At 47.1% G+C, this 22,435-nt stretch overlaps 1 protein-coding gene across 1 annotated transcript; it reads right to left on the bottom strand.

The window, feature by feature from the left end:
• Positions 1-2,376: 2,376 nt before the first annotated feature.
• Positions 2,377-20,681, bottom strand: LOC145795442 (uncharacterized). The gene is made up of 5 exons (XM_082879769.1): positions 18,705-20,681; positions 3,989-4,150; positions 3,335-3,901; positions 3,149-3,247; positions 2,377-2,841 (listed from the first exon to the last, which is right to left on the bottom strand). Exons 4-5 carry the CDS (start codon positions 3,212-3,214, stop codon positions 2,551-2,553), a joined length of 357 nt encoding a protein of 118 aa, XP_082735895.1. The 5' UTR covers positions 3,215-3,247; positions 3,335-3,901; positions 3,989-4,150; positions 18,705-20,681; the 3' UTR covers positions 2,377-2,550.
• Between the last annotated feature and the right edge of the window lie 1,754 nt (positions 20,682-22,435).

Below are 22,435 nucleotides of genomic sequence, written 5' to 3'. Positions count from 1 at the left end.
TGGACTGACAGTACATCTCGCCTGCTCTCCGGCGCGCTAAACTCATTGCATTGACCTAAGTTTTTCAAAAAACCCTTTTGAACACTGCGGTGATAAAAACGAAGATGAGGGAATTCCTCGGGTTTTGCAAAATTTTGATCATTTTGAGAGAAAGAGAGGCATGCTAAGCCCTTAACGAATGAAATCATGCTTGTCAGCGTGAGTACTGGGAAGGACCCTGGCTTGATCCAGATTGGTTCCACACTGTCTTCGGCGCGAGCAATTTGTCGCTTTCTTAAAAACTTTCAAAAACAAATGTTTTGCGCGGCCCTGTGAAGACCTGTATGGGATCGCTCTTGAGATTTTGCAGCCTAGGATCGCTCTCAGCCTCAAGATTCGACTTATTTGTTTTGAACGTCGAACTCATTCGGAACATCCAACAGTCAACTGTCGGAGGAGGCCCGTATGGCCAGTTTTGAAGCAGCCCTCGAGCAAGAAGCACCGAAGGCGAGTCAAGAGGATCAGATCTCACCAGAAGAAGCTTATGGAGCAGCCATGACGGATTCTTCTGCAAATCATTGCAACAGCCGTTCTCCTAGATACAGAGAGGCTTCAACTCCAAAAACCATTTGGCATGGACTTGCTACACTTTTACCCTTTGAGAGGCTCGCTGGGCCGAAAACCAGGAAGGGCTGCCCAGGCAAAAGTTAGAGCAAGAGAAAAATATAAAAAAGCAAAAAAATACAAAAAGAAAAAGAGTAAAGAAAAGAAATGAACAAAAAAAAGAAGGAAAAGAAAAGCTCGAAAGGTCGAAAACCCGCATCGGGCGCCTTGGCAAAAGTTAGAGCCTGAAAAGTGAAGATTAAAATACCCGAGTGTACCTTAACCGGAACTACGTAAGGCTTGATTCCCATGTTTGGGATACGTAGGCAACTTCATCATGAAGTCCAGCCCCCAACGCTTTCATAGCGTCTCAGTCCACGCAATGGTTTCAACTTCATCCCAAAGTCCAGTCGCCAACGCCTCCAAGGTGACTGTGTCCATATATTTGTTGTGACCGACTTCGTCATCTCTATGTCCAAGAGTTCGGCCACCCCCAATGAAGACTGTTTGCGGACTGCTGCGGCACCATCCAAACAAGGGGCAACTTTCCGTTGCCACCAGTCGTCGCAAGACGCCATTTAAACCAGGGGCAACTTTCCATTGCCACCCACCCCTTTTAAGCCAAGGGCAATTTTTCATTGCCTCCGATCCGAGGTTGCGCATCTCAAAGAGTAAGTTCCATGCTCGTCAAGCATTGACCGTTTGCAAAATAGTTTTTGAAAATTTTTACTAAAGTTGACTATTTTCTCGAAAACTATTCCATTTTCCAGAATTGGACCATTTTCTTGGACCCAAAAAGGAAAATTTTCAGTGCTCATAGCCTGACTTGCATGATTTTCAAATCAAAAATCGAACAAGTATGTTAATCCGACTCTCATCTTGATCAAAACTGTTTTAGTAGAAAACCAAAACAAAAAATGGTCAAAATGATGAACTAAGGACACGGTTGACTCAGGCGTTCTGTCTTTCCCCCGTCATCGACGTACTTGCCAAGAAGGCACTCTACCCACCAGAAGAAATACCCGTGAGCTAACGGTGTTGGGCGTGAACCCGCAACTTCCTATTCACTCATTAACCACCTTGGGGAGGGACAAAAAATGAGAGAATGAAGAATAGAGAGGTGTGAGTTGAGAGAAAAGTGAGGAAAAGGGTTTTGAGAGAAAATCCGAACTTGAGAGTCGAGTGATGTGAGAATCACAAATCAGAAAGGGTGGGAAACAATGCCCAGAGAAACTGGCTCCTCGTGATCTGAGGTCTCCCGTCCTCGTCAACGCGTCTGCATGTCGTGTCTTTTGTTTTGTTTACCTCAACCTTTGTTTTAGGTCTTTTCCAAGCGTGTCTCGTTATGTTTAGGTCGTGTGCCTTTTTGTTTTTCCCCGCTGTGTTCAGTTGTAGGCTCGATACCCCGGTTTGAAAAACCCTTATTTAATTTCAAAAATCATTTATGCTCAGAATGCTGTGCCATTCTCTATATTTGAGTGTGCTTCAACTCTAGCTGGTTTCACCCCCGTAGGCCGTCTTGTCAGATTGGGCTGTTTTGTTTAAAGTTTGCTGTGTGCAAAATGAACCGAATGCTGTGCTATGGGCTGTATGCAGATTAATCCCCAGTAGAGTAAGGGTTGTGCATCCAGAATCAGGCAGTGGGTTGCTTGGGCTATTTTGCTGTTGGCTGTTTAGTTACCTGATTATTACAGTGCAAGTGTTCAACATTCGGACAACAAATCATATTTCATTTACATTGAAGTGTAACATGATGGGATGCGATGCAATACATAAGATATGTAAATGTAACACTTTTTACGCAAAAAAGTTTGTTCATTTCATAATCTTTTAAGTACAAAGTTTTGGAAACAAAAAAAATCTGCCTGCGACAGTACAAGGTAATCTAACTACCAACAAAAAAGGAAAAGTACAAGAAAGAAGAAAAACAACAAAATCTGTATCCGTGTCCAGCGACTCTGAGGGCTGTCAGTCTGTCCTGGTCCTCTTCCTGGACGAGGGTCCAGAAGCATCATTAGCATCGTCGTCAGAGCCCGAGCTAGTGCCGCCTCCGGTCTCCTCCTCTGATGACCCCGCCTCTGACTCTGCCTCCGCCTCTGACTCGTCATCCTCATCATCGTCGTCATCAGGGACGGGAGCCCGCGAACTACTCCCGGCATAAGTGCGCCCATCCTTAGTGCGGGGGAATACTCGGCCCTCCTCATCTCTCCCTCGGGCAGGGACGGAAGGTCCAGCTGAAGCACCTCCTACCCCGGGAATCTGGAAAGGAGGTTGAAAAAGTACACAAAAGGCAAATGCATCAGTATACCGTGGACAGTTTATCAGTGCAGAATGCAGTGTATGAGTACAGTGTGTGAATACCGTGAGCAGTTTATCAGTGCAGAATGCAGGGTATGAGTACAGTGTGTGAATACTGTGAGCAGTTTATCAGTGCAGAGTACAGTGCAGAATGCAGTGTATGCAATGTATCAGACGCTGTGAGATCAGTGTATCAGATATTGTGTCGTGCATTAGATTACGTGAATCAGCTTGTGAGTGATTTGAGGCCGTGATCAGAAGAACATACCGGAATGCTGTAGAGGGCCAGGAGATCAAAGGTCCGCTGTAGCATCCCCATCATGGAGGCGTTCATCTCCAATGACTGCCGGGTGTACTCAGAAGAAGCCTGCAAAAATATCAAATGCATCAATATTCTGTGGAATATCAAATAAACTGAAACGAAATGGTTGTACAGAAATGCAGTAATACATACCGGAGGTAAGTCGGGGACACCGACAAACTCGTGATCAGCAGGCGGAGGGGCGAAGGGGATCTGATAGGTCGCCCCGCCCTGCCCTCGGAAAGTCAATGAAGCGGGCAGAACAGGCCAACCGGTCCCCCGTCCCTCTTGAACTCCGCCCCTGCCACGGACTCAGGCCCTCCTCGAAGCTCCAGCTCCAGCTCTCGCTCCTGCCCTCGCCGCTGGCACCGCAGGCCTAGCTCCCTCAACTCGACGGCCGCCGTTCAAAGGCCGCATAAGGTACGTCTGCACGTACTCTCGGTAGTCGCCGATACCTCTTAAGCGAGTCGCCTCCCAACCGATGGTGTAATCGTCCATCTGCTCGGTGGTGAGCCTCTCGGTCTCCCTTATATCCTCGGGAGGGTGAACTGGGACTATCTGCTCAGGTAATCCCAGGGTCTGGCGTAAGAAACGCTCACCCAGGTACCAAGCCCGACAGACCGGGCCCTCCAACAAGATCCGAAAACGCGAGATCTCATCGGCACCAGCAAACCGATCCCGCGTCACGGCTGGCAAAGGAGCCCAAGGCTGCCAGGTGATCTGAAAATGCAATACAGTTTGTTATCTACTGTTATTGAAATATGCAGTGGAAAGGCGAAGTTTAAATGAACTGCAAGTAAAACATACCTCCGCGGGGGTGACGGTATCAAAGAAGCGGCGGAAGAAGCTGAAAGTCTCTCACGGCCTCCGGGTGCATCTCCCGTCAAAGCGGCGCGAAAAGGGGACGACCAGAGGGGTCTCCGTGACTGGTACGGGTGCGAGCCTAGGAAAGTAGGCGTAAACCCACAACTACAGAGAAAACATCAAGATGACTATCAGATAAGGCAGAATACAGAATAAAGCAGAAATGGCAGAGCCGTGTGTTGTGCAGTGTATTGTGTACAGTGTACAGTGTGAGCAGTGTACAGTCAGTGTAAAGCAGAGTGTATGTGTGTGCCGTGTGTACAGTATACAACGAGTATAAAACAAACTACAGTGTGTGTAGTGTACAGAGTACAGAAAATATAGAACAGAAATGAAAAGCGGAGAAGAAATGTACCTTCCAAGCCCGCCAGTAGCCTCCGAGCAACTGCCCGCTGCCGCGGGAAGCCGAGCTCATGTACCTATAGAGAGTGGCCAGAGCAGCGCCGCCCCAGTCGTAATGCAAGATGCCTTGGACGTCCACCAGTGCGCTGAGTAGGCAGAGAGGCACGGTGTTCGCCCGGTCGGCGAAGATGGTCGTCCCGAATAAGAACATGAGGAAGCCGCGAGCGTACCTCTCCACGGCCTCCGGGGTCATCGGGGCTGCGTCAACTAGGGTGGGCTGGACCCGGAACTGCACCTCGAACCAGGAGTATCGGACGTAGCCTGGACGAGCAAGAGGTGGCGCCTCACCGAGTAGATGGACCTGAGCAGCAGTCCACTCGTCTATGTCAATATCGAAGGGGATCGGATCACCCCCTACCCCGATGCCTGTGAGCATCGAGAAATCATAAGGGGTCATCGTCATGTCCCCTGCCGCGGAGAAGTGGAATGAATCAGTGGTGTCCCACCACCTCTCCACCAAAGCGGCGAGTAGAGGTCGGCACGTAGTGAGTCGCGAGAGCCCTCTGCAGAAGGCGCCGAAACCCGCCTGGTCCACTATGCGACAGACCGCATCAGGAAGCTCGGCGTACCACTCTCGAGCGCCGGTGTTCCCATACCCGCGAATGGTATGGGAATCTCCCTGTAAACAGAAAACAACAATTGCGAGGCAATTTTCAAAATGCAGTTCTAAGGAGCATATAGATGTAGCATGCGTGCAAGTTTAACAGGTTTAAATAAATACCGGGTGCCGGTGTGCTTACAGTGAACTACAACGTGTGATGCGTTAGTGTGTTTGGATGGTTCAGAACAGTATAGCATGCGTGCAAGTTTAACAGATTCAAGCAAGTACCGGGTGCCGGTGTGTTTACAATGAACTACAATGTGTGATGCGTCAGCGTATTCGGATGGTTAAGTACAGTACGGCATGTGTGCATACGTTCAGACTCAAGCAGATGTCGGGTGCCGGTGTTTGCAGTGAAATACAGTGTGCGCCGTGTGTTTGGGTGATTCAGGGCTAGTGCAGTGTGTGTGCACATGTGAGTCTCAAGCAGATAATCAGTTGCAAGTGCATTTGCAATCAACTACAGTATATAGGGTATCTGGGCTAAAGCAATTAAAGAGTACAACTAGCAGTTGACAGTTTTGTATCCTACATTGCAGAAAGTAAAGCAGAGAAAAGAGAATTACCTCAGAAGTGTCGAAGGACAAGTGGGAGGTAGGCTCACGTAGTAATACCTCGGGTGGCACGTGCCTCTCGAAACTCCTGAACTGGCGTAGTCCGTCAGGGGCAGAACATGGATCGCCGGCCGGTAGGTCGCCGGGTCGAACGGGCGCTCGCTCAAGGGTAGGAGCTCGACCCCGGGATCCATCTCGTGATCTGGGGGAGTCCCACTGCGTGGAATGTCATCCGCCATATCAAGAATAATGAGAAAATAGCCGGAGGAAGGAAAACCGGGCTAGAATACGGAAAGTCAACCGAAAAGTCAACTCCCGGGAAGGCCGAAAATGACCGAAAAGGCCGGGATGTGAAAGGGCACGGAAATCAAGAGGAAAGCGAGGGGAACAAACCCCAAAAAGGTGGGAACGGCAAACGAGGCACCGAAACAAAGATTTGTTCGGTTGAAAATGTCCGAAACGCGAAAGAAATCGCGAATCCGACGACGAAACGGGCATAGAACGCAAAGAAACGGAAGAAAAAAGGAAAGGAAAACGCTCTAGAGAGAGAGAGAGTGGGTTTTCGGCGGTGAAGGAAGTGAGGAATAGGGTTTAGGAACCCTATTTTAAAACACCCGTGGTGAATTGTCGAAACTGCCCCGACTCAGAAACTGTTTGCCGGTCGGCAACATTTTGTGTCGGCCGGCATAATATTGTACCGATGGTATTCTTTTTTAGCCGATGGACAGCCGGTGGATTCCCCTCCCGGCCGGTGGTGTTCCTATAGCCTTGTTTAGGCCATATGAGTAGTTTTTGGTCTTCATAGCTCAAGAAAGTGCAAGAAAGTGCATCCCCGACGCTCAACCGGCCTCCGTTGTGACCTCGGATCGTGTCTTCCATGCGTGGTACTCGAATTCGTGCAAGGTGTATCCTTTTTGTATCCTTTTAGCTTTTACGAAATTCAAAAGTTGCCCTACGTGCATCGCACCTCAATCGCACTGTTTTGTGCAGTTTACATTCGCGCTGTTTAGCGCATCGCACTGTTTTGTGCATTGCATTACATTCGCGTTGTTTAGCGCATCGTACTGTTTTGTGCATTGCAATCAATCGCGCTGTTTAGCGCATCACACTGTTTTGTGCATTTCAAAATCACTCGCGCTTTCTTGCGCATCGCATTGTTTTGTGCAGTTTACATTCGCGCTGTTTAGCGCATCGCACTGTTTTGTGCATTGCAATCAATCGCGCTGTTTAGCGCATCACACTGTCTTGTGCATTTCAAAATCAATCGCGCTGTTTAGCGCGTCGCACTGTTTTGTGCATTTCAAAATCAATCGTGTTGTTTAGCGCATCGCACTGTTTTGTGCATTTCAAATCAATCGCACTATTTTGTGCATTTCAAAATCAATCGCGCTGTTTAGCGCATCGCACTGTTTTGTGCATTTCAAAATCACTCTCGTTTTCTTGCACATCGCACTGTTTTGTGCAGTTTACATTCGCGCTGTTTAGCGCATCGCACTATTTTGTGCATTGCAATCAATCGCGCTGTTTAGCGCATCGCACTGTTTTGTGCATTTCAAAATCACTCGCGCTTTCTTGCGCATCGCACTGTTTTGTGCACCTTACTTGCATCTTGCATGCATCCTCTCGCGCTATCTTGCGCACCTCACTTGTACTTGTTAGTACATTGCATTGTTTTGAATACAAACCGGCTTCGCGTAGCGTATAAGTCCAATTTTCAAAATTTTGCATTCCGTGTGGCATGCGTGTCACACTCGTATCATTTTGCATCTTATGAGGCATGCGTGTCTCATTTGTTTCATTTTACATTCCGTGTGGCATGCGTGTCACACTTGCATCATTTTGCATCTTATGAGGCATGCGTGTCTCATTTGTTTCATTTTACATTCCGTGTGGCATGCGTGTCACACTTGTATCATTTTGCATCCTATGAGGCACGCGTGTCTCATTTGTATCATCTTGTATTATGCCTTATTTGCATTGGCACATGTGCCCCATCTTCTTCATCGGCATGCGTGTCTCATTTTCATTGGCATGCGTGTCACATTTTCGTTGGCTTGTGTGTCGACGTTAGCATTAGCATGCGTGCCTCATTCTTGCATTGTCATGCATGTTGCTAGATGGTCTGGCGAGACCTTAAACACGCACGGTCTAGGAGACCTTAAATCCTTGGGAGGTGCGAAACCTCCGGTGCATTGATGTGCACAGTTTTTCATGGCGTATAAGTCCAATTGTATCAGTTTACATTCCATGTGGCATGCGTGCCTCATTCTTGCATTGTCATGCATATTGCGTCGGTCTGGCGAGACCTTAAACACGCACGGTCTAGGACACCTTAAACCCTTGGGAGGTGCGAAACCTCCGGTGCATTGATGTGCACAGTTCGGTTGCATTGTCATGCATACATTTTGCATCCCGGTCTAGGAGACCCTAAATCCTCGGAAGGTGCAATTCCTTTGGTGTTTGTCGTGCCCGAACGACTTTTGGTGGTCTGGTAAAGCCACCTGCCTATGTTTGCGGTGAGTTCCTAGAAGACCAACTGGGATGGTGGAAACTAGAGTTCGAACGACTTATGCCTAGAATGCAAAGGTTCGGGAGTTCCGAGACTAAAGTCTGGTTTAAATACCCAGGGGTGTATCCTCGGCTTGAAATCTGTATGGAAGCTCCATAGATTGAGGCGGCATGTCGGCGCCTCAGTTCTGGATACTGAACCAACCTAGTATATCGCCCGGTCGATAAGATAGGGAAAGTCACAATCATAGCCGTTGCATCATAGTGCATTGTCATGCATTTCCATTGTAGCTTGCATGCATCCATTGCATTTTCCCCAGTAGATCGCATCATACTGCATTGTCATGCATTTTGTAAATATCCATTCCATTGCATATTTGTAAATATTGCATTATAGATTGTATGCATTCATTGCATCACCTTCTATCTATGGCTTGCGCCTTTCCATGTTGAGCTTGGTTTGGTATGTGCCCTTACTTTTCACGTTAAAACACAGTTCTGCATGTGTACGCGCCTATTCCACGCTAGTATGTTGGTTTGAGGGTTGAGGCACCTTTTCTGTGTTAGACATGGCTCGTATGCGTACATGCCTTACCTAGGCAAGATTTGGTTTGGCGCGCGTGCCATATCCATTGCATTTCAGTTTGCATGCATTCATTGCATCACCTTCCATCCATGGCTCGCGCCTTTCCATGTTGAGCTTGGTCTGGTATGTGCCCTTACTTTTCACGTTAAAACACAGTTCTGCATGTGTACGCGCCTATTCCACGCTGGTATGTTGGTTTGAGGGTTGCGGCACCTTTTCTGTGTTAGACATGGCTCGTATGCGTACATGCCTTTCCTAGGCAAGATTTGGTTTGGCTCGCGTGCCATATCCATTGTAAATATCCATTTCCATTGCATTTTAGATCGCGTGCATTCATTGCATCACACCTTCCATCTATGGCTTGTGCCTTTCCATGTTGAGCTTGGTTTGGTATGTGCCCATACTTCTCGTGTCGAAGCATAGTTCAGTAGACCGTTCTATGTTAGACGTGGCTTGTATGCATACATGCCTTACCTAGGCAAGATTTGGTTTGGCCCGCGTGCCATATCCATTGCCATCTCCCCAGCATATCCATATATATATATATATATATTACATTGTAGTGTAATTTTTGCATCCGGCATTAGGATCATTGTCCTTTCTCCAGCGGGTTGTTTCCCCACTTATGTCAATCCCCCCCAATACTTGTTCTTGTGTCTGTCTACAATGCTCATAGTTCAGTTGACCGTTCTATAGTAGACAGACTTGTTACCTCCATCAATCTATTTGACATAGGTGTGGTTTCGAACCACTCGTGATTGGATCGTGATTCAATTGCTTTGCATATAGTTTGCATTGTTTCAATTACATTGCATCTTTATTTGCATTGTTTATACATTGTTTTGTATTTATTGCATATCATTTTGCATCCATTCTTGCATTGTCATGCATGTTGCTAACAATATTGTATCTGTTAAGTTTGTTTTCTTTTCAGGCACGATATTGTATGTACGGTTCATTTGAGGCTGGTGCAACCAGACGAGCCGCACAGGTATTGTATCCTCCAAGTGAGACGTATTGAGAATTGCATAATTCTCTTACATCCTTTCTGCATTGTAGTGTAGTTCGGTGTACGCTAGCTTAAAATTGTCGCATGTGTGCTTCGTTACAGCTTTCTTTGCATGATCATAAGTTATGTCCGGCTCTGTGCATTGTCTTGCATTTTGCCCCTGCCTTCGGGCGCATATCTTGTTTGTCTTGCATGTTTGTCTGAGTCTTCGGCCTTGTCAAAAATGGGTCGTTTCTGGGCTTTGACATTCACTCCCGCCATTGTTATGACTTTCGAGTTCTGTCAAAGAGGGGCAACTATAGACACCCCATTTTTGACCGTCCTCAAGACTTGGACGTCACCATTGGAACACTCGGTGATTATCCATGTTTGTGTTCGTTTGGAGTTCCCGGAGGTCTCGGCTATGCGCCTTGCCTCAGGATCTCCGAACTTGACTGTTTAGTGTCTGGTTTTGCACCAAACACTTGTGTTTTGCCTTGGAAGGGCAGGGAATGCCTTGTGAGGCATCCCCACACACCACCGGTAGTGGCTAGAGGTCACCGGCTGGTTTTTGTTGCCATCGGCACATTTTGTTGCTGGTTGGCACTATTTGTTGCCGGTCGGCACTCAATTTTGTCAAAATGGCATCTTTGGCCGGCCGACTACTGTGCATCTGCTTTTGCAGATATTTTATCACAGCTGTCTTGCTTTTGGTTCCCCTCCATACACGTGTATAGAGGGATCTCTCTCTTGGAAGCTTGTCTTGTAAGCTTTACAAGACAATAAGCTCTATAAGAGAGAGCCTTGTCTCTTGGCTTTAGGGTTAGAGACTTGAGAGACTTAGGATATTTTTAGACAGCCATTTTTAGGGTTTTGAGTTCTAGGGTTAAAAACCATACACTTTCTATCTCTATTTCTCCCTCTTGTGTGTGTTAAATTGCATTTGTGTCTTACTATTGCACACAAACACATAGTGTTTCACCTTCACTTAGCTACTGAGGTTCTAAGAGGTTGGTTTTGAAGTTTTGGAGCTGTTTTCAAGCCAAGGAGGGCTGTTGGAGCACCATTGTTGAAGGGGTCTTCAAGGGTAAGAAACTAGCCCCTTTATTCTCCAATCTTGCATTGTATTTTTACTTGTCTTAAATTCGTTTTTGAGCTTGGTGTATAATTCAAAAAAGTTCTGTTTTTAGACCCTCTTGATTGTTCATTAAGAGTGTTTTGTGGTTTGGAAGTGTTTGACCCCTCTTAGGCCTTGAAAGGCCCTATTTTGTGCTATTTTGAGTAAATTTCGAGACTTTGATGTTTGGGCCTCTTCACCACTGAAATCTTGAGAGATTTCAGTGGTGGAGATGGTGCCTTGAAGTCTCCAAAAGGGGAGGGCCACCCCCTCTCCTTGTTGTCCTTGAAATGGACCCCTTTTGGCCTCTTGAGAGAGCATCATGTTAGAGTGTGTATTGGTCATGTCTTGGCTGTTTTCCATGCTTATTATGCCATGATATAACCTTGTTGTGTGTTGGTTTTGGTACACCATGCATGCTTAGCATACCTACCATGTAATGCCATGTTATTGCCTTAATTTGCCTTAGGTTGTTAGCCTTTGTTCGAGCATGTTTTAGGTCTAGTTTTGTGAAGTTTGTATGCTTATTTTGCCATGCTAGAGGTCTATCCATAGTTGTTTGGGTCGGATTTGGCATGCTTAGTATAGCTCCTTTGCATTCCGGCTTGTTGGCCTTAAGTGTATGAACGTATAGCATGACATTCTTGCATTGATTTAGTGGTTTGGGACTATCCACCATGTTATTTCAGTCCAATTATCATGCTCATATGCTTGCATTTCATGACTCTTTTGATGTTTCAAGAATTGATGTTTCATGCTTCATGTTTATGCCATTGTGTATGTCTCTAAGATTAGGTCATTTGGATGCCATCTAAGTGGTTCTTGAGGCTTACTTTTGCATGATTTGGGGCTGTTTTGATTCAATTTGGTCATTTGCATCATGAGTCATTTGGTCATGTTTTAGATCCTTAGGCTTGGACTCATGCATAGCTTGCATTGGTAGGTCAATTGGGCATCATTTCCTACATGTTTTCAAGGCTCATAATGCATGTCATATGTCCATGATTACCTCCTTTCAAATGTGTTTGAGAGTTGTCCCATTTGTGCCCAAGTGTTGACCCTTAACATGTGCATGTGTGTATGTGTTTAGTTCCTTATTTTAGTCACTTTGGCCATTGTTTTAGGCCTATTTAGAGTTGCCTAAATTATGTGTAAGTCCACCTTTCCATTAATTTGCATTACCTCATGTTTGCTTGTATGCTTGCATAAGTGTCTTGCCATGCCATGTTGCACCCTTAGCTTGCATGCCTAGGTTGCATTGCATCTTGCATGCATGCCTTGTTCCTTGACTTGGTGATAGGAATTGGGCCTTGGTTTGTTTGTTTGGTTTGCATTTCATTTGACATGAAAGTTGCACACTTGATCCTTTGGGCCGTCATGCATGGAAATGCGTGATTGGCGGTCCGAGAATCGAGCCACATGCCCCTTTGAGTCACAAACATGATAGGGGGCATGATTAGTGCATACATCGCTTGAATTGTATTGCCATGCAAGTTCTGTCCTCTGCTGCTGTGAGTTGCAGGTTCTGCAGGCATTCTTTGCCGACCGGCAGTGTACATTGCCGACCGGCAATTATTCTTCTGCCGATAGCTTCATTTTGTGCCGGTGACCACATACCACTGCCGGTGGCAATTCTACTCAGCTGGTGGTGAACCCCAGTATCCAGAGAGGCATCCTTGAGATTTTGGCAGTCTTCAGAGGGGCAGAGTAGGGAAAACAAAGGCAGGCTATGCATGGCGGTGCACTTCCGAGCAAGACCCGAACACGCGCTGCATCTGGCCCTCCTCCCGAGGCGGTTTACTATTTTTCTTAGCTTAATTAGTTTGTTAGCTAATTAGGCAATTTGTAATATTTAATTAGCTTGCGTAGTTAATTAATTTGTATTATTTATTTGGTCCCTCCGAGTGAGGGCAAATCTGTAATAAGTGTGCGTGAGTGTGTGTATGTCTTCCAACCTCACGTCTTTCTTCCCTTTTATTTACCTGCTTATGATGGTAGATTAGGGCACGTTTAAATTAGCATACCTCATGTAATGCATGCGTGCATTCATTCATTTGTTTTACATGCACCGGGCTCGGTACATCACGCTAATTGCATTCGTATTTCAAATTCCAAATTGAGTACGTGCATCAATCGACTGCATTTTACATGCCATGTTTAGGTTAGCCGAGCCTACTCTAATTGCATTTTTGCATGTGTTACATTAGCCACTCTAACATGAACTAGGATCATGCATGTTTGCTAACTAGTTTATTGTTTTGGCGCGGAGTACGATGTAAGTATTTATGCTTTAGCATCTCGCACGCGTGTGAATGTTGCCATGACAGTATGTTTTCCATGTGGCTAAGTGCTTATATGAGATAAACTGTTTGAATGCCTGTGGGTGAAGGTTGGATTGTTTGAGTTGAAAAAACTCGTTGAAATCCGTGTTTTAGCCTACTTGCGAGTAGCAAATTCCAAAGCGCTTTTCAAAACAAACGGATATGCAATGCTTGTTTCCAAATTAGGCAATCTAGTCTATACTTGTTTGTTGTGCGCATAACATAGTAATTCTAGGCTAACAAATGGAATAAGAACACATAACGTTTTCAAAATCGGATATCATGGTTAGTAGAGGCCGGTCTTCGGACCGGGCGAAAGGGGGTGCTCATAGCTGACCTTCCCCGATCGTACCTTAGCTCCCGAGCCGAGACAACTCCGGTGATGACGGACATGTGGCCTTCGGCACCGACTCAGGGTTTCCTAAATTCCCCCATAAAAAATATTTAGGTAGCGACTCTGTATCTGGCAAAGCAGTCCATGTTTGGCACTTCTTTCCTAAAATCTGTTTTCTCAAAACGATTTGCCAGATTTGTACTCTTTGGTTCGAGATTATGAACCGCGACACAAATCGAGTCCGAACTGTAGCGGGGCCCCTCGCAGGACGTGCTACAGAAGAATCTCCCCACTACGCATGATGCTGCTCAGTACTGCGCGTACCACCAGCAGACAGGCCATGCTACTGACAATTGCTTCCGCCTCCGTCATGAGGTGCAAGATTTGATTGACAACAAGGTTATCCTCCCGCCCACCTCAGGCAAGTCCGTTACTGCCCAGTTATTGGATTTTGAGGACACAGATACTGCAAGTATGTAATCAGAAGGTGAACCACCTGCGGGCGGCATCTGGATGTATTTTGAATGTGGCGTCTGGCACGCATTTTTGAGTGGCTGTGAACGCTAGCTTTGTAAATCCTGGCTTGGGTATCGAGTCAGTCTTTTGTTTTGAGTTTGTCTCTTTGTCTTGAGTCAGTCTTTTTTGCTTAAGGGTCTGTCTTGTTGTAACGAGTCAGTCCTCTTTGTATAGAATACCAGGTGATTCTGGGGTTGTTGTCCCGAACACCGTTTTGTCTTGTAATTACCTGTTTTTGTTTTTGAGTCTGTTTCTGCCAAGGGGCCAGTTATGCCAACAAATCTGAATGAAACAGCTGTTGCTATCTCACTTTCATGCTTGCTTTCAGTATAAGTGCCAGAGGATTTGAATGGGCTGACAATACACCTCGCCTGCTCTCCTGCGCGCCAAGCTCATTGCATTAACCAAAGGTTTTCAAAAAACCCTTTTGAACACTGCGGTGATAAAAACGAAGAGGAAGGAATTCCTCGGGTTTTGCAAAATTTTGATCATTTTGAGAGAAAGAGAAGCATGCTAAGCCTTTATGAATGAAATCGTGCTTGTTGGCGTGAGTACTGGGAAGGACCCTGGCTTGATCCAGATTGGTTCCACACTATCTTCGGCGCGAGCAATTCGTCGCTTTTTTAAAAACTTTCAAAAACAAATGTTTTACACGGCCCTGTGAAGACCTGTGTGGAACCGCTCTTGGGATTGTGCAGCCTAGGATCGCTCTCAGCCTCAAGATTCGACCCCTCACTTTCAAACCTCGAACCCGTTCAGAAAGTTCAACGGTCAAACGTCATGCAAGGTCTGTATGGCCAAATCAGGAGCAGCCCTCGAACAAGAGGCACCAAAGTCGAATCAAAAAGATCATATCTCACCAGAAAGAAGCCCGTGGAGCAACCATGAAAGATTCTTCCGCAAATCAGTGCAACAGCTGTTCTCCTAGACACAGAGAGGCTTCAACTTCAAAAACCATTTGGCATGGACTTGTTACACTTTTACCCTTTGAGAGGCTCGTTGGGCCGAAAACCCAGAAGGGCGACCCAGGCAAAAGTTAGAGCAAGAGAAAAATACAAAAAAGCAAAAAATACAAAAATACAAAAGAAGAAAAGAAAAGAAAAAAAATGCGAAAAGGAAAAGAAAAAGAAGTGAAAAAAAAAGAAGAGAAAGAAAAGCTCGCAAGGTCGAAAACCCGCATCGGGCGCCTTGGCAAAAGTTAGAGCCTGAAAAGTGAAAGTTAAAATACCCGAGTGTACCTTAACCGAAACTACGTAAGGCTTGATTCCCATGTTTGGGATACGTAAGCAACTTCATCCTGAAGTCCAGCCCCCAACGCTTTCATAGCGTCTCCGTCCATGCAATGGTTTCGACTTCATCCCAAAGTCCAGTCGCCAACGCCTCCAAGGTGACTGTGTCCATATATTTGTTGTGACCGTCTTCGTCATCTCTGTGTCCAAGAGCTCGACCACCGCCAATGAAGACTGTTTACGGACTGCTGCGGCACCATCCAAACAAGGGGTAACTTTCCGTTGCCACGAGTCGCCGTGAGCCGCCATTTAAACCAGGGGCAATTTTCCATTGCCTCCGATCCGAGGTTGCGCACCTCAAAGAGTAAGTTCCATGCTCATCGAGCATTGACTGTTTGCAAAATAGTTTTTGAAAATTTTTACTGAGGTTGACTATTTTCTCGAAAACTATTCCATTTTCCAAAACTGGACCATTTTCTTGGACCCAAAAAGGAAAATTTTCAGTGCTCGTAGCCTGACTTGCATGATTTTCAAATCAAAAATTGAACAAGTACGTTGATCTAACTCTCATTTTGATCAAAACTGTTTTAGTAGAAAACAAAAACAAAAAATGGTCAAAATGATGAACTAGGGGCACAATTGAGTCAGGCGTTCTGTCTTTCCCCCGTCATCGACGTACTTGCCAAGAGGGCACTCTACCCACCAGAAGAAATAGCTGTGAGCTAACGGCATTGGGCATGAACCCGCAACTTCCTATTCACTCATTAACCACCCCAGGGAGGGATGAAAAATGAGAGAATGAAGAATAGAGAGGTGTGAGTTGAGAGAAAAGTGAGGAAAAGGGGTTTTGAGAGAAAATCCGAGCTTGAGAGTCGAGTGATGTGAGAATCACAAATCAGAAAGGGTGGGAAATAATACCCAGAGAAACTGGCTCCTCGTGATCTGGGGTCCCCCGCCATCGCTAACGCGTCTGTATGTCGTGTCGTTTGTTTTGTTTACCTCAACCTTTGTTTTAGGTCTCTTCCGAGCGTGTCTCGTTATGTTTAGGTTGTGTGCCTTTTTGTTTTTCCCCGCTGTGTTCAGTTGTAGGCTCGATACCTCGGTTTGAAAAACCCTTATTTAATTTCAAAAATCGTTTACGCTCAGAATGCGGTGACATTCTCTATATTTGAGCGTGCTTCAACTCCAGCTGGTTTCAACCCCCCCCCCCCCCCGCGTAGGCCGTCTTGTCAGATTGGGCTGTTTTGTTTAAAGTTTGCTATGTGCAGAATAAACCAAGTGTTGGGTTATGGGCCGTATACAGATTAATCCCCAGTAGAGTAAGGGCTGTGCATCCAAAATCAGGCAGTGGGTTGCTTGGGCTATGTTGTTGTTGGCTGTTTAGTCATCTGATTACCACAGTGCAAGTGTTCAACATTCAGACCACAGATCATATTTCATTTACATTGAAGTGTAACATGATGGGATGCGATGCAATACATGAGATATGTAAATGTAACACTTTTTAAGATAAAAAGTTTGTTCATTTCATAATCGTTTAAGTACACAAGTTTTGGGAACAAAAATTTGCCCGCGGCAGTACAAGGTAATCTAACTACCAACAAAAGGAAAAGTACAAGAAAGAGAAGAAAAACAACAAAATCTGTATCCGTATCCAGCGACTCCGAGGGCTATCAGTCTGTCCTAGTCCTCTTCCTGGACGAAGGTCCAGGAGCATCATCAGCGTCGTCGTCAGAGCCCGAGCCAGTGCCGCCTCCGGTCTCCTCCTCCGATGACTCCGCCTCCGACTCGGCCTCCGCCTCGGACTCGTCATCCTCATCACCATCGTCAGGGATGGGAGCCCGCGAACTGCTCCCGGCATAAGTGCGCCCCGTCTTGGTGCGGGGGAATACTCGGCCCTCCTCATCTCTCCCTCGGGCAGGAACGGAAGGTCCAGCTGAAGCACCTCCTACCCCAGGAATCTGGAAGGGAGGCTGAAAAAGTACACAAAAGGCAAATGCATCAGTATACCGTGAACAGTTTATCAGTGCAGAATGCAGTGTATGAGAACAGTGTGTGAATGCCGTAAGCAGTTTATCAGTGCAGAATGCAGTGTATGAATACAATGTGTGAATGCCGTGAGCAGTTTATCAGTGCAGAGTACAGTGCAGAATGCAGTGTATACAGTGTATCAGGTGTTGTGCCGTGCATCAGATTACGTAAATCAGCTTGTGAGTGATTTGAGGCTGTGATCATGAAAACATACCGGAATACTGTAGAGGGCCAAGAGATCAAAGGTCCGCTGCAACATCCCCATCATGGAAGCATTCATCTCCAATGACTGCCGGGTGTACGCAAAAGAAGCCTGCAAAAGTATCAGATGCATCAATATTCTGTGGAATATCAAATAAACTGAAATGAAATGGCTATACAGAAATGCAGTAATACATACCGGAGGTAAGTCGGGGACACCGACAAACTCGTGATCAGCCGGCAGAGGGGCGAAGGAGATCTGATAGGTCGCCCCGCCCTGCCCTCGGAAAGTCAATGAAGCGGGCAGAACAGGCCAACCGGTCCCCCGTCCCTCCTGAACTCCGCCCCTGCCACGGACTCGGGCCCTCCTCGAAGCTCCGGCTCCAGCTCCCGCTCCCGCTCCCGCCCTCGCTGCTGGCGCCATGGGTCTAACTCCCTCAGCTCGACGGCCGCCGCTCAGAGGCCGCATAAGATACGTCTGTACGTACTCTCGGTAGTCGCCGATGCCTCTGAAGTGGGTCGCCTCCCAACCGATGGTGTAATCGTCCATCTACTCGGTGGTGAGCCTCTCGGTCTCCCTCATGTCCTCGGGAGGGTGAACTGGGACTATCTGCTCAGGTAATCCTAGGGTCAGGCGTAAGAAACGCTCACCCAGGTACCAAGCCCGACAGACCGGGCCCTCCAACAAGATCCGAAAACGTGAGGTCTCATCGGCACCGGCAAACCAATCCCGCGTCACGGCTGGAAAAGGAGCCCAAGGCTGCCAGGTGATCTGAAAATGCAATACAGTTTGTTATCTACTGTTATTGAAATATGAAGTGGAAAGACGAAGCTTAAATGAACTGCGAGTAAAACATACCTCTGCGGGGGTGATGGTATCAAAGAAGCGGCGGAAGAAGCTGAAAGTCTCTCGCGGCCTCCGGGTGCATCTCCCGTCAAAGCGGCACGAAAAGGGGACGACCAGAGGGGCCTCCGTGACTGGTACGAGTGCGAGCCTAGGAAAGTAGGCGTAAACCCACAACTGTAGAGAAAACATCAAGATGACTATCAGATAAGGCAGAATACAGAATAAAGCAGAAATAGCAGAGCCGTGTGTTGTGCAGTGTATTGTGTACAGTGTACAGTGTGAGTAGTGTACAGTCAGTGTAAAGCAGAGTGTATGTGTGTGCCGTGTGTACAGTATACAGCGAGTATAAAACAGACTACAGTGTGTGCAGTGTACAGAGTACAGAAAATATAGAACAGAAATGAAAAGCGGAGAAGAAATGTACCTCCCAAGCCCGCCAGTAGCCTCCGAGCAACTGCCCGCTGCCGCGGGAAGCCGAGCTCATGTACCCATAGAGAGTGGCCAGAGCAGCGCCACCCCAGTCGTAATGCAAGATCCGCTTGACGTCCACCAGTGCGCTGAGCAGGCAGAGTGGCACGGTGTTCGCCCGGTCGGCGAAAATAGTCATCCCGAACAAAAACATGAGGAAGCCGCGAGCGTACCTCTTCACGGCCTCCGGGGTCATCGAGGCTGCGTCAACGAGGGTGGGCTGGACCCGGAACTGCACCTCGAACCAGGAGTATCGGATGTAGCCTGGACGAGCAAGAGGTGGCGCCTCACCGAGTAGATGGACCTGAGCGGCAGTCCACTCGTCCATGTCAATATCGAAGGGGATCGGATCACCCCCTACCCCGATGCCTGTGAGCATCGAGAAATCGTAAGGGGTCATCGTCATGTCCCCTGCCGCGGAGAAGTGGAATGAATCGGTGGTGTCCCACCACCTCTCCACCAAAGCGGCGAGTAGAGGTCGGCACGTAGTGAGTCGCGAGAGCCCTCTGCAGAAGGCGCCGAAACCCGCCTGGTCCACTATGCGACAGACCGCATCAGGAAGCTCAGCGTACCACTCTCGAGCGCCGGTGTTCCCATACCCGCGGATGGTATGGGAATCTCCCTGTAAACAGAAAACAAAAATTGCGAGGCAATTTTCAAAATGCAGTTCTAAGGAGCATATAGATGTAGCATGCGTGCAAGTTTGACAGATTTAAATAAATACCGGGTGCCGGTGTGCTTACAGTGAACTACAACGTGTGATGCGTCAGCATGTTCGGATGGTTCAGTACAGATGTAGCATGTGTGCGTATTTCCAGATTCAAGTAAATACCGGGTGCCGGTATGCTTACAGTGAACTACAACGTGTGATGCGTCAGCGTGTTCGGGTGGTTCAGTACAGTATAGCATGTGTGCGTGTTTCCTAACTCAAGCAAGTACGGGGTACCAGTGTATGTGCAGTGGAATACGGTGTGTGCCGTGTGTTGAGTGATTCAGGGCTAGTGCAGTGTGTGTGCACATGTGAGTCTCAAACAGATAATCAGTTGCAAGTGCATTTGCAATCAACTACAGTATACAGGGTATCTGGGCTAAAGCAATTAAAGAGTACAACTAGCAGTTGACAGTTTTGTATCCTACATTGCAGAAAGTAAAGCAGAGAAAAGAGAATTACCTCGGAAGTGTCGAAGGACAAGTGGGAGGTAGGCTCACGCAGTAGTAGCTCGGGTCGCGCGTACCTCTCGAAACTCCTGAACTGGCGCAGTCCGTCAGGGGGCAGAACATGGATCGCCGGCCGGTAGGTCGCCAGGTCGAACGGGCGCTCGCTCAAGGGTAGGAGCTCGACCCCGGGATCCATCTCGTGATCCGGGGGAGTCCCACCGCGTGGAATGTCATCTGCCATATCAAAAATGATGAGAAAATAGCCGGAGGAAGGAAAACCGGGCTAGAATACGGAAAGTCAACCGAAAAGTCAACTCCCGGGAAGGCCGAAAATGACCGAAAAGGCCGGGATGTGAAAGGGCACGGAAATCAAGAGGAAAGCGAGGGGAACAAACCCCAAAAAGATGGGAACGGCAAACGAGGCACCGAAACAAAGTTTTGTTCGGTTGAAAATGTCTGAAACGCGAAGGAATTCGCGAATCCGACGACGAAACGGGCGTAGAACGCGAAGAAACGGAAGGAAAAAGGAAAGGAAAACGCTCTAGAGAGAGAGAGTATGGGTTTTCGGCGGTGAAGGAAGTGAGGAATAGGGTTTAGGAACCCTATTTTAAAACACCCGTGGTGAATTGTCGAAACTGCCCCGACTCAGAAATTGTTTGCCGATCGGCAACATTTTGTGCCGGCCGACATAATATTGTGCCGATGGTATTCTTTTTCAGCCGATGGACAGCCGGTGGATTCCCCTCCCGGCCGGTGGTGTTCCCACAGCCTTGTTTAGGCCATATGAGTAGTTTTTGGTCTTCATAGCTCAAGAAAGTGCATCCCCGACGCTCAACCGGCCTCCATTGTGACCTCGGATCGTGTCTTCCATGCGTGGTACTCGAATTCGTGCAATGTGTATCCTTTTTGTATCCTTTTAGCTTTTCCAAAATTCAAAAGTTGCCCTACGTGCATCGCACCTCAATCGCACTGTTTTGTGCAGTTTACATTCGCGCTGTTTAGCGCATCGCACTGTTTTGTGCATTGCATTACATTCGCGCTGTTTAGCGCATCGCACTGTTTTGTGCATTTCAAATCATTCGCGCTGTTTAGCGCATCGCACTGTTTTGTGCATTTCAAATCAATCGCACTGTTTTGTGCATTTCAAAATCAATCGCGCTATTTAGCGCATCGCACTGTCTTGTGCATTTCAAAATCAATCGCGCTGTTTAGCGCATCGCACTGTTTTGTGTATTTCAAATCAATCGCACTGTTTTGTGCATTTCAAAATCAATCGCGCTGTTTAGTGCATCGCACTGTTTTGTGCATTTCAAAATCGCTCGCGCTTTCTTGCGCATCGCACTGTTTTGTGCAGTTTACATTCGCGCTGTTTAGCGCATCGCACTGTTTTGTGCATTGCAATCAATCGCGCTGTTTAGCGCATCGCACTGTTTTGTGCATTTCAAAATCACTCGCGCTTTCTTGCGCATCGCACTGTTTTGTGCATTTCAAAATCACTCGCGCTTTCTTGCGCATCGCACTGTTTTGTGCACCTTACTTGCATCTTGCATGCATCCTCTCGCGCTATCTTCCGCACCTCACTTGTACTTGTTAGTACATTGCATTGTTTTGAATACAAACCGGCTTCGCGTAGCGTATAAGTCCAATTTTCAAAATTTTGCATTCCGTGTGGCATGCGTGTCACACTTGCATCATTTTGCATCTTATGAGGCATGCGTGTCTCATTTGTTTCATTTTACATTCCGTGTGGCATACGTGTCACACTTGCATCATTTTGCATCTTATGAGGCATGCGTGTCTCATTTGTTTCATTTTGCATTCCGTGTGGCATGCGTGTCACACTCGTATCATTTTGCATCTTATGAGGCATGCGTGTCTCATTTGTTTCATTTTACATTCCGTGTGGCATGCGTGTCACACTTGTATCATTTTGCATCCTATGAGGCACGCATGTCTCATTTGTATCATCTTGCATCATGCCTCATTTGCATTGGCACATGTGCCCCATCTTCTTCATCAGCATGCGTGTCTCATTTTCATTGGCATGCGTGGCACATTTTCGTTGGCTTGTGTGTCGACATTAGCATTAGCATGCGTGCCTCATTCTTGCATTGTCATGCATATTGCAGATGGTCTGGCGAGACCTTAAACACGCACGGTCTAGGAGACCTTAAATCGTTGGGCGGTGCGAAGCCTCCGGTGCATTGATGTGCACAGTTTTTCATGGCGTATAAGTCCAATTGTATCAGTTTACATTCCATGTGGCATGCGTGCCTCATTCTTGCATTGTCATGCATATTGCGTTGGTCTGGCGAGACCTTAAACACGCACGCTCTAGAAGACCTTAAACCCTTGGAAGGTGTGAAACCTTCAGCACATTGACGTGTGCAGTTTGCATACATTTTGCATCCTGGTCTAGGAGACCCTAAATCCTCTGAAGGTGCAATTCCTTTGGTGTTTGTCGTGCCCGAACGACTTTCGGTGGTCTGGTAAAGCCACCTGCCTATGTTTGCGGTGAGTTCCTAGAAG

The sequence above is a fragment of the Camellia sinensis genome, chromosome 7, assembly GCF_055761805.1.
Source record: "Camellia sinensis isolate YWXY chromosome 7, ASM5576180v1, whole genome shotgun sequence".
Classification (NCBI taxonomy): Eukaryota; Viridiplantae; Streptophyta; class Magnoliopsida; order Ericales; family Theaceae; genus Camellia; species Camellia sinensis.
Note: the sequence above shows the minus strand (reverse complement) of the source record. Positions and strands in the feature narration are given on the sequence as shown.